This window comes from Macaca thibetana, chromosome 16 (assembly GCF_024542745.1).
Source record: "Macaca thibetana thibetana isolate TM-01 chromosome 16, ASM2454274v1, whole genome shotgun sequence".
Taxonomy (NCBI): Eukaryota; Metazoa; Chordata; class Mammalia; order Primates; family Cercopithecidae; genus Macaca; species Macaca thibetana.
Window position 1 is genome coordinate 30,311,553 of NC_065593.1, and position 17,470 is coordinate 30,329,022.

The window sequence follows — 17,470 nt, forward strand, 5'->3', positions numbered from 1 at the left end:
TGCAACTTTTGTTACATAGGCCCAGTTATGTTTTTATGTAACTCTAAATTTTAGCTTTTCCTGACTTTGGGATTTAAAATGATATCCTTGGTGTTACAGCCCAGAAATTGTTTACAGTGCAGTTTTCTTCAGCTTATTCTGAGATTGAAAGATATCCCAGAAATCAAGATGAGAAGAAATTAAAGCCCTTATTTTTGCTTTGGATCCGTATGTGGTTAAATATATATTTACTCAGAGAATCAAGGTTCCTTTTTCGAGAACATCACAAGGAAGACCTAAATTTGGCTGTGTGGAAGATGAGTTTCTAAGGCAGCAGTAGACTTTTAAAATGCTTTTATTGTTCTTATGCAAATTATCTAAAGAGAAGATTAATCCTCAAAGCCATTTTTTGAATGCATCCTTGCCTTACAGAGTACTTCTCAAAATAAATTATATACCTGTGAATCTCCTAAAGATTTTGTACCAGAGAGGGTTTGTTTTGTTTTGTTTAGTTTGTGGAAATGGGTTCTCACTATGTTGCGTAGGCTCATCTTGAACTCCTGGGCTCAAGCAATCCCCCTGCCTTGGCCTCCCAAAGTGCTGGGATTACAGGTGTGAGCCAGCACACTGAGCCTAAGAGAGATGATTTAGTTGGTCTAGAGTGAGACCTAGAGTCTGCATTTCTAACAAGGTGACGCTGAAGCTGCTGGTCCATGGGCCACATTTTGCACATTAAGGACATAGAATATCTGGTGACTACTGTGAACCACTTCAGTTTATAGTGTTTGAACTATAGCTACCTAGATGCTCAGATATCAGATGCCCCTTTTTTTGGAGATGGAGTTTTGCTCTTGTTGCCCAGGCTGGAGTGCAGTGGTGTGATCTTGGCTCACTGCAACCTCGCCTCCCAGGTTCAAGCGATTCTCCTGCCTCAGCCTCCCAAGTAGCTGGGATTACAGGTGCCCGCCACCATGCCCAGCTAAGTTTTTGCATTTTTGGTAGAGATGGAGTTTTACCATGTTGACCAGGCTGGTCTTGAACTCCTGAACTCAGGTGATCCACCTGCCTCAGCCTCCCAGGTTGCTGGGATTACAAGTGTGAGCCACCACACCTGGCGCTTTTTCTCTTCAGTAGTAAACAGACTTCTGGAAAGAGGGCTCCTCCTCTCCCTTAAATTAATTCAGAGGGCAAGAAACTTATTATTTCGTTAAAGCTCTTTCTTTTGCCTTCTAGGGAGACTAGTGTGGCTAGGAGTGGTAGAATTCAACCCAAACTCCTATTGAAACTATGGCCATGTTTAGAATTGTGTGGTGGTTTGGGAAGCAGCATTTAGGTTAGCTCAGTGATCTTTTCAGGAAGGCTAGCAACCAAGCCACTAGACAGTTGGTACTACTTTTATCATGGGTTTCTAACAGAACCTCACCCATAGAAGTCAGTGGTGTACTGCTAACAAAGTATTGCCTGGTTCCTAATAACTGTATGATTCTCAACTCTATCTGCAGAATTGGTATCACACAATTACCAGTTTAAAAAAAATTCTCTCTAGCCATTGAAACTACAAAGAAAAAAAAAAATACTATCAATACTTGAGTCCAGGAGTAATTAAACACCACCTCTGGGAGGCAGGACCTAGACATTGCTATTTTTCAAAAGTTACCTGGGTTATTTTAATCTTGCAGCCAGGGTTGAGAACATTAAACCAAATGAAATTCCAGATGGAATTAGGTAGAGGTGTTAAAAACTGATATCTAAGCCAAGACAGTGACCTCCACAAAAGAATCGTATTCTCGAGATCCTCTTTGGCAGTTCCTACAAAAACAGATATCTCTGACTTTACCTTTGTTCTTTTCCCTCTGAATATTTTTCTGTTATGATTTTCTGTGAGGTTATCCATCGGGTCAGAAGTTGACTGGAAGTTGAATTTGACCAATTTAGATATGGTCGCTCAGTCCCAGGGTCCTTTTTATCCTTGCTTACTTGCCATAATTGGAGACCGAAAATCGAGGGCATTTTATATTTTGGATTGTCTAACCATTTTCTGTTCTTCTATCTTAAAACTTGATATTCATGAGAAGATATTTTTATTCTTCCTTTTTCATAGCCTGGTGATCTTCCCTTAGATCTTGTTCTGTTTCATCTTCTTTTACTGTCGCACTCATGAAATTTGGCCAGGGTTAAGATTTAGTGAGTTGTAACCTTTTCCTATTAGGTTGGAGCAAATGTAATTGCGATTTTTGCCATTAAAAGTAATTACTTTTGCTCTAACCTAATAGAACTGTCCTAGTCAGGAAATACTTATCAATCTATTATTTATTTGTTATTATTACTAGTCAGAAATGCTTTGCCACAACATTCCTGAAAGCTATGGACTTCTTCCATCAATAATAGGGACTCTCAACATTTGTGATTCTTTAAAGACGAGTTAGGGTGGGGCCATTGCTGTGATGTAAAGAAAGTAAACATACTGTAGCTCCCCAGGTGATTGGTTCTTGTATGCTTTTTTAAAGAAAGCAGTCGTCTTTGAATGGAATGCCTCTTCATCTCAAGACTTGGATAAAAATGGATTTCTACCTATTCTTTTTAGTCTCCTTACTAGAACATCCTTATTTTTTGCTTGCATTTCAGCATATTCTCTTTTGCTTGTACTCTACAGATAGTTTCTTCCATCTGTCAGTACAAACTGAACTATTGCTTTGATGTGGAGTAAATTCAAGTAATGTAATTTATGTAGTTGACCTGCTCTACATGTAGAGCATGACAGTTTACTAGTTAGGTATAGGCTTGCAAAGTAGTTATTTAGGCTTTTTTGTTTCTTTTGGAAGCCATATATGTGGAGTTTTTCGGTTTGTTTGTTTGTTTGTTTTATGACTCTGGTACTTAATCTAAGAAACTGCTCGTTCTGAGTAGTGTGATTTTTCTCAACGTGCAGATCCTTCTGATTTGGTGTAGTGTGGGAGGTGACCTGATGCCCGTGTGTATAACTCTTGCATATGTGTTATGTGCTCATGAGTCTGACATCTGCGAGGATCACTGAAGTAATAATTGAATCTCGGTTATTTTATTGCCTTTACTTCCAGTCTGTCAGCAGAGGCCTTGGCTAAATTACAGCCTTTTGTTCATCCCAGGTGCTGTGCTTTATTCTTTTACATAAACAGTGCTATTGTGTATCAAAAATGGAAAGGAAGAATTATCCAAAGTGCCCTTTCTCTGTGCTGATGAAGGATTTCATCCTGGAGAAATATGCTGTGTGCCCAGCTTGAGTGGTATGGAATAGAGGAGAAACTGCCTTTTCCTGACCCCCAGTCCATGTTTTTCCCACTGTTTCTTTCAGGTTTTTACCTTTCAGATATCTAAAGTCATAAGCTATTTATTAATAGTTTTGAGATTTTTTAGCCCACAGGAAATCCATCATCTGTACTAGTTTTACATCTTTATTTTTCTTCCTTCGGGGTAGCTTTGCAATGATTTAAAAACTTAGTTTTTAGAGTTTGTGTTATGTGGAAAGATCTTTGTAAGTTATTGCCCATTAAATTTCGCAGTGAGGCTTCCATAACCACTATCTTTGTATCAGTGCATACGTTTAGTCAAGGCTGGCCTCAGGCAGTTTTGAGAGTAAGTACTAATTTCTGAGTGCTATTCCCTGTGCTAGAACTTTTATAATAATTTTTTTTTTTGAGATGGAGTCTTGCTCTCTCGCCCAGGCTGGAGTGCAGTGGCCGGATCTCAGCTCACTGCAAGCTCTGTCTCCCGAGTTTACGCCATTCTCCTGCCTCAGCCTCCCGAGTAGCTGGGACTACAGGCGCCCACCACCTCGCCTGGCTAGTTTTTTTATTTTTATTTTTTTTAGTAGAGACGGGGTTTCACCGTGTTAGCCAGGATGGTCTCGATCTCCTGACCTCGTGATCCGCCCGTCTCGGCCTCCCAAAAAGCTAGGATTACAGGCTTGAGCCACCGCACCCGGCAGAACTTTTGTAATTTCTAATCCTCAGAACAACTCCGGAAGATAATTGGTATTGGGCCCCATTTTACAGAAGAGTGAAGGTCATACAGTAAGTTGCAGAGTTGGAATTTAAACCCAGGACTTCTTTAAAACTTCAAAATTTATACGCTTTATACTATCCTGTAATTTTCCAGTTAGTTTGTTATTGTCACCTTCTAGAATAGAATACAGTTTCACCTAACTGGTCTTTCTCAAACTGGGAAACGCAGTCTCTGGAGTACACAGCAGAGTGCAGGGTGCATTTGAAGCTGCAGAATAAATATGGCTCATTGCCTTGCAGCGTCAGGCTTACTTGATGGTAAATAATATAAACAGAATATACACTGGTATGTTACAACTTAGAATGTAAAATTGCATGACTTTAAGATAAAACATACAGCTTGCTTGCCCTTCGCCTCTTGATGGTGTACATCCCAGGTCCCTGAGTGTATGACTTTGGGCTAATGTATCACATGAAAGTTGGAGAAGGACTACAAAAGTGTGTTCATTCATGAAAAAAAGAGACTGAATAATAAGTTCGTGCACCTTTCTTGCAGCAAGAGGAACAGATGGTTCATCTTAGCCTTATTTATTTATTTAAAGGCAGGGTCACTGCAACCTTGAGCTCCTGGGCTCAAGTAGTCCTCCCACCTCAGCCTCCCAAAGTGTTAGGATTTACAGGCGTGAGCCACTATGCCTGGCCATTTTATTTTCATTTAAGTAAAACCACAAAAATCTCCTTTTCCCATCTTTTCACCGATGAGCTGTAATAAAGCAGTAGTACTTTCAGGGCAGTTAAATGATGTGCAGGCGTCGTTCTTCTGAAAATTTGCTCTCAAAACCACTCAAATAATACATTTCCTCCCTAGAATGAGTTTTGGTCCGGCTGGGAGATGGTTTTTTTTTTTTTTTTTTTTTTTTGAGACAAGGTCTCGCTTTGTCACCCAAGCTACAGTACAATGGTGTGGTCATAGCTCACTGCAGCCTCAAACTCCTGAGCTCAAGTGATCCTCCAACCTCAGCCTCCCAAGTAGCTGGGACTACAGGCACAAGCTGCACACTTGACTAATGGGTGTTCATTTTTTTTCTCAGTTGGTTCTATTCATATCTGTTGGCAATGTTGATACAGATACTGTGCTCTAGGCCAGTTGGTAAATGATTTTGTCAGGCTTTTGTCCTTTTGGTGATAATTTTCCCTAATAAAATGATTCATTTCAAAATTGTCTCCCAGGAAATACTGCCAGTAGCTGTATATATATTACTGCCAGTAGCTGTAAATATATATTTACGAAACATTCATTCATTGAATAAATAAGTATTTGAGTGCCCAGTATTCAGGCTCTATTCTGTATACTAGGCATATAGAATGGTCCTTGCAACCTTCCGCAACAGTCCTTGCAAGCTTACATTTGGGTAGGGGAGACAAATGATAAAGTAGCAAATGCTGTGAAAGAAATTGAGAAAGAATAAAAAGGTTCTCTTGTTGATTTTTACTATATTCATCATTTGAGTTCTGTCTGACCTAAGAGACATATGGTGGCCATTCTAAGGACTTTTTGTCTTACATCAGGAGGTAATCCGTTACATCCCTGTACTTTTCCGCTGATAGAAGCCTTTTCCCCCCTCAGGTTATGGAGTCTTCTGATGATTTTTATATGATCTCAATGCATTGATGCTATTCCTTATCAAGTCTTCTCTCAGCCATCAGTTTATTAGCTTTTGCGTGGTTACAGAGTCTTTCCACCAATTTGATTAGTTATATTTTATGATGCTTTTTTGCATAGTTTTTTTTTTTTTTTTTTTTTTGAGACAGGATCTCACTCTGTCACCCAGGCTAGAATGCAGTGGCACTACCATGACATACTGCAGCCTTGACCTCCCAGAACCCAGGTGATCCTCCCACCGCAGCCTCCAAACTAGCTGGGACTACAGGCGCACACCACTACACCCAGCTAATTTTTGTATTTTTTGTAGAGTCATGGTTTTGCCATGTTGTTCAGGCTGGTCTTGAGCTCCTGGGCTCAGGCAATCCACCTGCCTCAGCTTCCCTAAGGGCTGGGATTACAAGCGTGAGCCACTATTCCCAGCCTTGAATAGCTTTTTAAAGATCAAATTAAAATTTGCAGCCTAGTAGCTGAAAACCATACTTTAACCTACAAGAGACTGTGTGCCATCTAAAATTGAACTCTGATAGAAAGACACACACTGATGATTTTGACACCAATAGGATTTTGACAATAGTAAGTTTTATTGTTTGTGATGGGAGTCACTGTGTACTATTTTTGCACCATTCTGTTGACCCCTAAATAATAGAGCTATTGGTAAGCTATATGGCTTGGAGCATTCCTTGGATTCCCTTTAATTCAGTAAATTCTAGAAAACATTAAATAAAAGAGACACTAGCTCTAAACAGGAGCATGGAAATGTCTGAGCTTCAGATATACACCTGCAGTTAAGAGAATCTCTTCAGATACCTAGACAGCTCCACAGTTTTAGAAGCAAATAGATGTACTTTGGACTGGCCAGACATACGTCAAAGGGGCTAACCCAGATCAGTCATTGGAATAATTTGTGGGATTTTTTTTTTCCAGTCCTCTCACTGGTTATCTCAGATGATATTCCTTTATAAAATTTAAAAATTCCTTTTCAAATTTTCTTTTCTTGGAGTCAGGCAGATTTGTTCCCTTATATAACTTCAAGCCTGTGTGCAGGCTCAGCTCTGGGACTTTTGGCTCTGCCTGGCTCTGCAGAGCTCATGTAACCATGCCGAAATCCCTTTAGCCCATAAGTTACAATAAGTCACCATAAAACCCGTTTTCTGTCTGGTTACTGAACATTATTGTGTAATGACACATTATTGTGTAGTTTAACATGAACCAGGTTCCACTCAGCATTACTTCAGATGTGGTAAAGTGACCACTCTTTGGTAGTAGACAAATGTTAGTATTATTCTCAGTGCCATTTAATGACTACAACAATTATGGGGGACTACTGTGATTGGAGACTGGGGGAACTACACCACTAGCAGAAAATTTGGATTTAGGTATCAATTACAGACTTTTTTCTTTTTTTTTTTTTGAGATGGAGTCTCGCTCTGTCGCCCAGGCTGGAGTGCAGTGGCACGATCTCAGCTCACTGCAAGCTCCACCTCCCAGGTTCACGCCATTCTCCTGCCTCAGCCTCCCGAGTAGCTGGGACTACAGGCGCCCACCACCACGCCCGGCTAATTTTTTGTATTTTAGTAGAGACGGGGTTTCACTGTGTTAGCCAGGATGGTCTGGATCTCCTGACCTCGTGATCCGCCTGCCTCGGCCTCCCTAAGTGCTGGGATTACAGGCTTGAGCCACCGTGCCCAGCCCAGTTACTGTTAATACAGACTTTTAATACAGACTGTTCAATTTTCAGTATTTGAAATATTCTTTTCCTGAAGTTGGCATCTTTCCCCCCTTCTTTCTGTATCTGATTTAGTTGACCTATAATTGACATCATTTTCTTCATGGAGAAAATGGCAGCCTCAGTAAGGCAATCCTGGGAACAATAGTCAGTGGACACCTCCAAGAGACACTTAAAATACAGTATCTAGACATTTAAGATCAGGATCAAAGCCATACCCTGCACTCCTATTCCTTTTCCATCCTGTATTCTACTAGCTCACTGGATAACAGATATCACTCTGAGTTTTACAAGTTCTAGTTTGATTGATTTTGTACCCTACCTGATAAGTATGGGCTTACAGTATATCCAGACAGATGAACCTGACTCCCAGTAATCTCAGGCTGGGTGCAATGATTCACACCTGTAATCCCGGCACTTTGTGAGGCTGAGGTGGGAGAATCACCTGAACCCAGGAGTTAGAGACCAGCCTGAACAACAAAGTGAATTTTTTTTTTAAACAAATAGTGTCCTACTGAACTGAAATGGTTACTGTCTAGTTCAGGCTGATATACAACAGCTTTCTTGTGTAGTTGTTCACTTTCTAGCTTTCTTTTTTTCTTGATGAATATCTGCTTCCTCCTGTTTGTCACTTGTAGATAGGAGAGGTCACTCACTGGGTAATTCGCTTCCATTCCTGCTGACATCTCCCTGTTAGTCACTCACACCCATCATCATGCTGTCACCTTGCCATGGTTTCAGGGAGGAGGATAATCTCCGTTAGAATCTTTTTCAGTTAAGAGGAGAGTTGCTGAATAGTCTGGATAAGCTGTAGTCTTGCTAGTTAGAAAACATATACAGTATCGAAATTGTCCTTTCACTTTGCTCTCTGAACATAGCACAAGTAGGTGAACCTATGTATCCCCTGACTGTGTCTCTGATATCTTTTGGACCCTGTCTGTGTCAGATGAGAGTTCATGTTTCTAGCTGAGTTGTATCTGATATACTGAACATAAACAAAGGAATGGCAAGATTGCTTTTCAGTTCTTCATGATTTTGAATAAAATTGACAAGCAGCACTGGGGGACAGTACTTTCAGATCCTTTCCAGCTAAGATAATATTCATATATCATTCAAAGATAAAGAGAATGAAATATAAGAAAATAAGGGCTATGAATGTGCTTTCTTTCCTTTGGTCTAAACACTACCCATGAATCCCTTTTCTCAATGCCTTTTATTGAATTTAGCAAAACTGCTGTTTCCTTTCCAATGTGTTTTTCTTTCTTGCTGTTCTGTGCCAAGCAGGTCCATAAAGAATTCTGTCTCTTTCAATCTTAGATTATAAGCCTAGCCAGAAGAGGGGAGAATAAGTTGGGAGAGGGAGTAAGCCCATCAGAAAGTCGAAAACCACCTCAGAGTATCAGGACAAATGAAACATTTTTTGTAGAATCCTTTCCAGGGTTTTCTTCTCTGCTCAAATTTTTTTTTTTTAATTTTAATTTTAATTTTAATTTTTTTTTTTGAGACGGAGTCTTGCTCTGTCGCCCAGGCTATAGTGCAATGGCGTGATCTTGGCTCACTGCAATCTCTGCCTCCCGGGTTTAAGCAATTCTTTTATCTCAGCCTCCTGAGTAGCTGGGACTACAGGTTCCCGTCACCAGGCCCAGCTAATTTTTGTATTTTTAATAGAGATGGGTTTCACCATATTGGTCAGGCTGGTCTTGAACTCCTGACCTCAGGTGATCAACCCGCCTTAGCCTCCCAAAGTGCTGGAATTACAGGCGTGAGCCACTGCGCCTGGCCTCTCTGCTGAAATCCTGACTTCCTTTTTAGTCACAAGTTCCAAAGTCATTTCTAAGCAGATGAAATCTTGTCTGATTCTAAATAACTAGTTCTCTAATGGCAGTGTTTTCAACGTTGGCTGTACATTAGAATCAACTGAGGAAGCTTTTCAAAATTCTGATGCCCAGGCTACACTTCAGAACAATTAAATTACCATCTCCGGGGGCGAGTAGTTTTTAAAGCACTACTCTCTGCAACCCCCACACACAGATGGTTGATTCCATTGTGTATCCAAGGTTGAAACCACACTACTAAAACATAATTGATATAGTTATTAGTATTCTTAGAAAGCTTAGATATTAGTCTAAGAAACCTCCAGGTTTTTATGAAGGGGAAATTAAAAATTAAAGACCGCCTTTGCAAACTTATTTCGTATGAGTATTTTTTTTTTAACACATATCAACCCTCTGTTCTAGTCTAATTGGCCTTTTCATTCTACATGCTTTCTCTGCCTTTGTTCATGCTATTTGAGAAATGATCTTCCCCCATTTTTGCTTTTTATAATTTCACACTACCACCTCTTTGAAGCTTCATTCTTTCAGCCAGAGGAAGGTTTTTCCCTTCAGAACTTCCCTTTTTTGCTTTAGTATATTCTGTATGGTTTTGCACTCATGTTTTATTTCTCCGGCTAGTTTGCAAAGCCTCATTCTTACCTATGTAGTCCCCTAATTGCCAGGCATCTTTATATCCCTTGTAATGCCTTGCATCCAGTAAATGTTATGTAAATGTTTGTTTGAATAAAAGGAATTTCAGATGTCATGCTGCAGATGTGTGCTATTATAGAACTGGGGAGAAAACAGATGTGTAATATCTTTTCTATGCCCTTCACACTTTTCCAGTTACTCAAATTCTTGATTTGGAGATGACTTTTTTCTTTTTTTTTTTGAGATGGAGTCTTGCTCTTGTCGCCCAGGCTGAAGTGCAATGGCATGATCTCAGCACACAACCTCCTCCTCCCAGGTTCAAGTGATGCTCCTGCCTCAGCCTCCCGAGTAGCTGGGATTACAGGCACCCACCACCACACCCAGCTAATTTTTTGTATTTTTAGTAGACATGGGGGTTTCACCATGTTGGCCAGGCTGGTCTCCAACTCCTGACCTCATGATCCGCCCACCTCGGCCTTCCAAAGTGCTGGGATTACAGGCGTGAGCCACTGCGCCCAGTCAAGGATGACCTTTTTATTTGTTTAAGTATGTGATTTTCATCCCCTGTGCAACCATTAAGTAGTCTTCAGGAATCAGATTCTGGAAATGTTAGCTCTGGTTGGGAGTGCTTTATAGTTTACAACAGAGCATGCTTGCTAATGCCAGATATGAAGCACCCACCAGGGTTATTTTCTGTCATGGTTTAAACAAAACTTTGTTGTAGTCCTCACTATTTTTTAATATTTAAGATTAATTTTTAGATTTTTGAGAATGCCATTTTATATACTACTACTCTCTGTTCATTGAGAAGATAAATCCTCTTTTCCCAGTCTTAAAGATACAAAATAATTGTTACAACTCAATGATCTGCAAGTTCCTACCACTAAATGACTATAAAGGAGAGTGTGTTTAAAGCAGACAAAGTATTTGATGATTCAAGGAAGTGTTTTAGACGCACAGTGAGAACTAGGAAGAAACAACTGTGGAACTGTAGCAAAAAGTAGATTTTGCTTTTGAAACAGCTCCATTAGTTGTGTTTATGTGTGTTTTACATTGCGTGTATGCCACCTGTTTTCAGCTTGAGTTCTTTAATGTTTTTGTCAAGGAAGACCGACTTCAGAGTGAATTATATCTTACAGAATCCTGAGAAAAAAAGCAAGACTAAGACCATGTGGAGTTATTTTCTTGTCAGCTAGGTAATTCAGTTAGTCTCATTCTCTAATGCTTAACGTCCTTTTTAAATGATCTCTAAATAAATCACATTTCTCCTTAGTAGAACTGACTGTGAAAGAGATTTGAAGCACTGCATGCTTCCCCACTTCCTCCATAGACAGTCCAAATATTTTCTTTTTTTAGGAACATTCCAAACTCTAAAAATCACTTTTGTTCCATCTATAATTTTTGCAGCTTGAAATTGCAGCTCAATACTAATTTGGCTCTTACTTTTTCAGTGGGGCAGCAGGTTTTGTAAATTAAAACACATTAATTGTTTTGTTTTTTGGCTTTTTCTTTTCCAACACCTCCCCACCCCCTCCGTCCGCCCCCCACTATAAGTTTCCTTTTAAAGAAAAAATAAAGCATATTCAAAACTGTTGCCGCTTGGGGATAGAGCTTCTTAGAATATGCATACTCTTTAAATCTTGTTTGGGTTTGTGCCTGTGTACCCCAGTGGAAAGATTGGATCTGAAATATCCCTGAGATGTCCCAGCTCCATCTTCTTTCCAAGTTTTCTCCAAACTAATACACCATCACTACCACCACTTAGTTCCCCTAATACATATTTCTTTGTAATCTACAATTTTTTTAGGCTTTGGGAGACAAGTTGAATGGCATGTATTTCCAGCAACTTGGTAGAGCAATTTACAGATTCTATATGGGCATCTAGTATTTAGCTAAATGAACTCTACCTCTCTCTCCTCTCTCTCCTTTCTCTCTTTCAGCTTGGCAGTGACCTTGGCGGGGGCATTGGAGGAAGTCCGGCAGTAAGTGCCATCTGTTTTTTTCACCATGAGAAGCACTGCCCCCCGTTTGATGCGTTTCCTATGTACACATTATCCGACCAGCCACTGCTGCTGTCTAGCATTGCACACCAAAACCTCTTTAACAGTATATGGGGAGTAGAAAATAGTACAGGGTTACTTGGAATTGTTGGGGTCATGCACCACGTGGTGTAGAGACATCTTGAAGGATTAATGTTCCAGTGCTTACAGAGATCTTTGTCTTTCTGATATTAAAGAGCTAAAGGAAATGGACCCTTCCATCTTGACTGGAGAATGCTTATTCCCTGGTGTCACCTAGAAAGAACTTGAGAGGGTCAGCTGGACTCAGAGTGAGACTCTCCTTATAAATGAGTTAGTTTCGGGGGTGTGAATGTCCATCTCCCAGAGGAGAGCTTCCTACTAGATATTTATGTCAAAATGGGAAAGGAAATACTACTTTGCTGAACCCAGGTGGAAATGGAACTGCTGTTTAAGTTGGATACTTCTCCCTCTTTCTATAAAAACAAACTCCTCCTTTCTTAGGGTACCTGTAGGCCTTTTGCACAGAATCATGGAAGCTAAAATTGGAAACAAACACAAAATCTTGAATCACTGTGTTCCTGTATCCTACTGAGTACTCTCTTGATAAAGCTTTTACAGAATGAGTGTGTCTTATCAATGATGAAAAAATAACTGTCATGATTAAAAAGATGAAGAATATACTAATTTGACTCCTAAGAATATTGTAATTATGGTTTTTTTAATTGATTTATCAAAACTACTAAGATATGTAGCAATATTTTAAGGACTGTTAATCGGTTCTTCCCAATCTCCTCTCTCCCCCCCTTTTTTTTTTCCTGCAGGTGGGACAATCCTTCATCCCATCATCGGTGCCTGCAACCTTTGCTCCTTCACCTACACCTGCTGTTGTCAGCAGTGGACTGAATGACCTGTTTGAACTCTCCACAGGCATAGGCATGGCACCCGGTGGATATGTGGCTCCTAAGGCTGTAAGTAAAGAGTTAACATAGCAATACTTTCTTAATGGACAGGACCCAAATGGTTTCACTTTTAACATTTGTGTTACTTCTACTGGTAATAAATCAAAGGTTTGGGCCCTTGTTCTGGAGGACTTAAGAGGAGATGAAAGGTGGCTTCAAACTTAGCAGTAGGAAGCACCATTAGCATCCTTGTTAAACTTTTTTATAATTAGACTTAAAATTAGAAATATTAATTATTTGAGTTTTGTTCCCATGTTTAGAAATATTGTCTAGTTTGTCAATATTGAAGTCAATCTAGTGAAAATCTAGTGGTATGTAGTGCACCAGCAGGAGAAAAAAATACAGAGATGTCATTTCTCTTATTCCCTTTTCCCCATTGGTATTACATATGGATTCTAGAATGCCACTGCTCAGATTTGGTTTTCATGGATTTTAGTGTACCTTTTTAGAGTTCCGATTTAGGTTTGTGTCATTGGGGCTCTTCTTGTCTTGTCTTAACCTTACTTGATGTCACTCACAGTGAAATTCAAGAGGGGAGACTCCCAGTTAAGGAAGCTCATTTAAGCCCTTGGGAAAAGCACCATCCAGGCTAGGCCAGGCTTCATATAGTCTTGCCTTTCTGAGGACCAATTTGACTGGTTGCTTCCTGAATTCTCTGCTTACTAATCTGACTCCTTATGGGGGATCCCTGCTATAGAGATGTAGACCGGTTGTCCATTCCAGGAGTCATAACTGTGATAACTGAGTGTATATAGTTATTACAGTACATAGCAAAACCGAAGATATTCAAAATTGAGCCATAGTGTTTTGGCACACCTCAGTAGCTTTGTTGTAAGGTTTACTATATTGGATATTATCTTCAGACTTTTAATTATTAGTTATCTGATACACTCATTTACTAACATAAAAGTAATGTATACAAATTACCAATGTAAATAATATGAAAATGTAAGATGGAAAATTATCTCCCCCATCCCCCATTTCCCATGTATAGACACTGTTAACTTTCTTGTGTGTCCTTTCAAAAGAAAAAGATCATGCATATAGCTGTATATTTATATCCTTTGAACATTCTGTGTCAATGGAATATACTATTTTGCACCTTGGTTTTTTCTCTGCCATATTCTTTTGAATCCATGTATCTACTGAATTGATACACCATAATTTATTTAATCACTCCTCTGTTAATGAACATTTAGTTTATTCCCTGGTCCTCCCCACCACCTGCCACTCTTTTAGTGTGGCTGAGTATATTACCATGATTATTCCCCACCCACAGATCCTTTGGTATTCTGTCTTAGGTGGTCAGAACAGCTCATGACTCCTGATTTTAAAAAAATTTTTTTTTTGAGACGGAGTCTCGCTCTGTTGCCCAGGCTGGAGTGCAGTGGCGCCATCTCGGCTCACTGCAAGCGCCGCCTCCCGGGTTCATGCCATTCTCCTGCCTCAGCCTTCCCAGTAGCTGGGACTACAGGTGTCCGCCACCACGCCCGGCTAATTTCTTTTTGTATTTTTGTTATCCAGGATGGTCTTGATCTCCTGACCTCGTGATCCGCCTGCCTTGGCCTCCTAAAGTGCTGGGATTACAGGCATGAGCCACTACGCCCGGCCTTAAATTTTTTTATCTTTATTTTTTTTCATAGTATAGGCCAGATGTATCACAGGTTCCGGGACCAAGGGGTGTGTTATGATTTATTTAGATAGATAGAATAGGCATTCAGATTATATGAGCAATATCTGAGTATTTACTATTTACCACAAACTGTAGCAAGAGTTAAAAATGTATATAAGACATGGTCGATGCCTTTAAGGAAATTACCAATAATGGCTTTGGTTGGAAATGATGAAAAAAAATCTTCAAAGATTACAGGCACGCTATTTTCATTAGCAGATGCAGTTTGTTCCCTTTAAACCATTTTACCAAAACTAACAGAAAAATACATTATACTCATTGGAATTTTTCTTTTCCTCTTGGTAGCAGTACTCTTAAAAGCAGTAAAATAACCAAGCTGAACAAAAGATAGAGCAGAAGCCAGGGTCGTTTAAAGACTGGTTTTTAAAAATTATTATTATTTGCTTCTTAAATAATTGACAACGATCTCAAAATTCAGAAAATAAGACTCTATCCAGAGTCTTTTGCACTGGATTGATACTTATGGTATAAAATTTACTATAATTGCCTAAGGAAATGAATTTGTTCACTTAATTGTTAATCTTAATTTGTTCTTTATTTGTTAAAAAATATGTAGCATCAAGATCTTGTCTAGTTCTATTGAGCTTTATTGTGTGTTTCAGGTCTGGCTACCTGCAGTAAAGGCTAAAGGCTTGGAGATTTCAGGAACATTTACTCACCGCCAAGGGCACATCTATATGGAAATGAACTTCACCAATAAAGCTCTGCAGCATATGACAGATTTTGCAATCCAGTTTAACAAGAATAGGTAAGAAATCTGAGTCCCTAGCTTGACGTTGAGACAACAGTTTGCCTTAGAACCAACAAGAGAACTTTCCATTTAGCACTGGTTAAAAACTCACATATTGGTCCTGGTGCAGTGGCTCATGCCTGTAATCTCAACATTTTGGGAGGCCGAGGTGGGTGGATCACCTGAGGTCAGGGGTTCAAAAGACCAGTCTGGCCAACATGGTGAAACCCCGTCTCTACTGAAAATACAAAAATGAGCTGAGCATGGTGGCGGGTATCTGTAATCCCAGCTACTGAGGAGGCTGAAGCAGGCGAATCCCTTGAACCCGGGTGGCCAAGGTTGCAGTGAGCCGAGATGGCGCCAGTGCACTCCAGCCCAGGCGACAGAGTGAGACTCCATCTCAAAAAGAACACCAAACCTCACATATTGGCAGATGCTGTATGTAGAGTGAGCCCTGGCTCTTGCACGTCTTTTCAGTTATCAGCTTCAACTCTGGAGGCGCTAGGGAGTTTGTTGGGAAATTCATCCAAATGCGATGAAGAAACCAGAACTTAATTTACTGTCTTGGATTCTAGGATTAGAACATTTTTGACAAATTTTTAACTGAAATCCATTTATTCAACAAATCATTGTTTAGCATTAGTATGAGTCAGACATTTCTAGGTACTAGGGGTAGAGTAGTGAATCAAACAAAGCTTCTGACTGAAAGTTCACATTTTGGTGGGAAAAGTTAGCATATTTGGTTGATGTAAGAAATAGGGAAGTGTATATGCTGACCAAATAATCACATAAACCTTGACAACCTCCTTTTAGCAATCAATTCTCTGCCTTAATAAGGAAGAGAGCATGAAGAAGTAAAATGTTAATGCCTTATTCTTTTTGAAACATCAGTGGTTTTTATTCAGTTTTATGGTACAGGAAACTGGCTGTTAGACCTTAATGGCATGTCCATTCATTTGTAAATACAGGATATTTAACCCTGCATATAAAAAGTAGTAATTGGACCCTTAAAGCAGATTTAATAAAGTTTGTCAATAACAATTTGCATCAGTGACTGTCTGATTTATTTCTCATCATTTGGAAACAATTTTGTACTCTGATTTGAGAGCTTGGCATGTTAAAAATCATTTAACTATCTGGAAAGTCTGTGTTTCTTTCTGTCAAGACTACCAATATTTCCAGCCACTTTTGAGGAGCTGGCCTTGTTAAAGGTCAAGGCTGTTGGGAAAATAAGTAAATAAATAGGCCAAGGCTGTTGGTGGAATCTGTTGTTGTAATAAAGGAAATCTGCAGATGCAGAGTCTGCATTCATCTCTAGCCTTTTTTTGCCCCCCCTTTTTTTTTTTTGGAGATGGAGTCTCACTCCGTTGCCCAGGCTGGAGTGCAGTAGAGCAATCTCGGCAGCTCACTGCAACCTCTTTCGTTCTGTTCCATTGTTTTGTTTTTGTTTTTCTTCTTTGGGGTTTTCAATTATTCATTTATTGACTCTTTTTTATTTTTATATACTGTTTTCTCTCTAATCGTTAAAAAAAACATCAAATTCTTGTATATCAGCAAATATCCAATTAGTGTCAGATTTTCACAGTAGTCTAATGTTTTTGTACTGTTTGCTTTGTCTGAACAGGGTCCCAGTAAGGTCCCATACATTGCAATTAGTTGATAAGTGCCTTAAGTCCCTTTAAATCTATAGGTTCCTCCTCCTTCTCTGTTTTGTTCCTTAAAATTTATCTCCTCCTCCCTCTCTGTTTTGTTCCTTAAAATTTATCTGTAGAAGAAATTAAGTCTTTTATGTGTGGAGTTTCCCACAATCTCAAATCTTGCTGATTCTGCTTGTAAATTGGAGGCAGATTATAGATTTATCAGATTTAGGCTCATATTCTGGTAGAAAGACTTCATAATTGGTGGTGATTGCAAATCCTGTTTCTCTTGTAGTTTTTTTTGTTTTTTGGTTTTTGGTTTTTTTTGCTTTTTCTCATTTCTATTCTGTTTCTTACCATGTTCACTATGGTGTCTGTTTCCTTGGTCTTTGTAAGTCAATCTTTTTGTCACTATAATTGTACCTTTTCTATAATTTTTTTATAAATGAAATTACATAATATGGAATCTTGTGTGGTTTCTTTCGATTAGCATCATGCTTTTGAAATACGTATATCAGCAGTTGATTTCCCTTTTGTTGTTAAATAATACTCCATTGATGAATATACAGTTTGTTGACGTGCTCACAAGTTGGGGGAGTTTGGTTGTTTTCAGT

General features: G+C 39.4%; 2 protein-coding genes across 8 annotated transcripts in view; both read left to right on the plus strand.

Annotated features, from left to right (window-relative positions):
- Positions 1-17,470, plus strand: part of TAF15 (TATA-box binding protein associated factor 15) — a 345,012-nt gene that overhangs the window by 155,408 nt on the left and 172,134 nt on the right. The gene's annotated exons all lie outside the window — the stretch shown is intronic.
- AP2B1 (adaptor related protein complex 2 subunit beta 1) overlaps positions 1-17,470 on the plus strand; it is a 139,095-nt gene that overhangs the window by 70,993 nt on the left and 50,632 nt on the right. For 6 of the 7 annotated variants that reach the window (XM_050764901.1, XM_050764902.1, XM_050764900.1 and 3 more), the window contains exons 15-17: positions 11,757-11,798; positions 12,659-12,805; positions 15,092-15,237. In XM_050764901.1, the coding sequence (XP_050620858.1) occupies positions 11,757-11,798; positions 12,659-12,805; positions 15,092-15,237 (335 nt within the window). The remainder of the gene's footprint in view (positions 1-11,756; positions 11,799-12,658; positions 12,806-15,091; positions 15,238-17,470) is intronic. The other variant, XM_050764907.1, reaches the window with a different exon arrangement.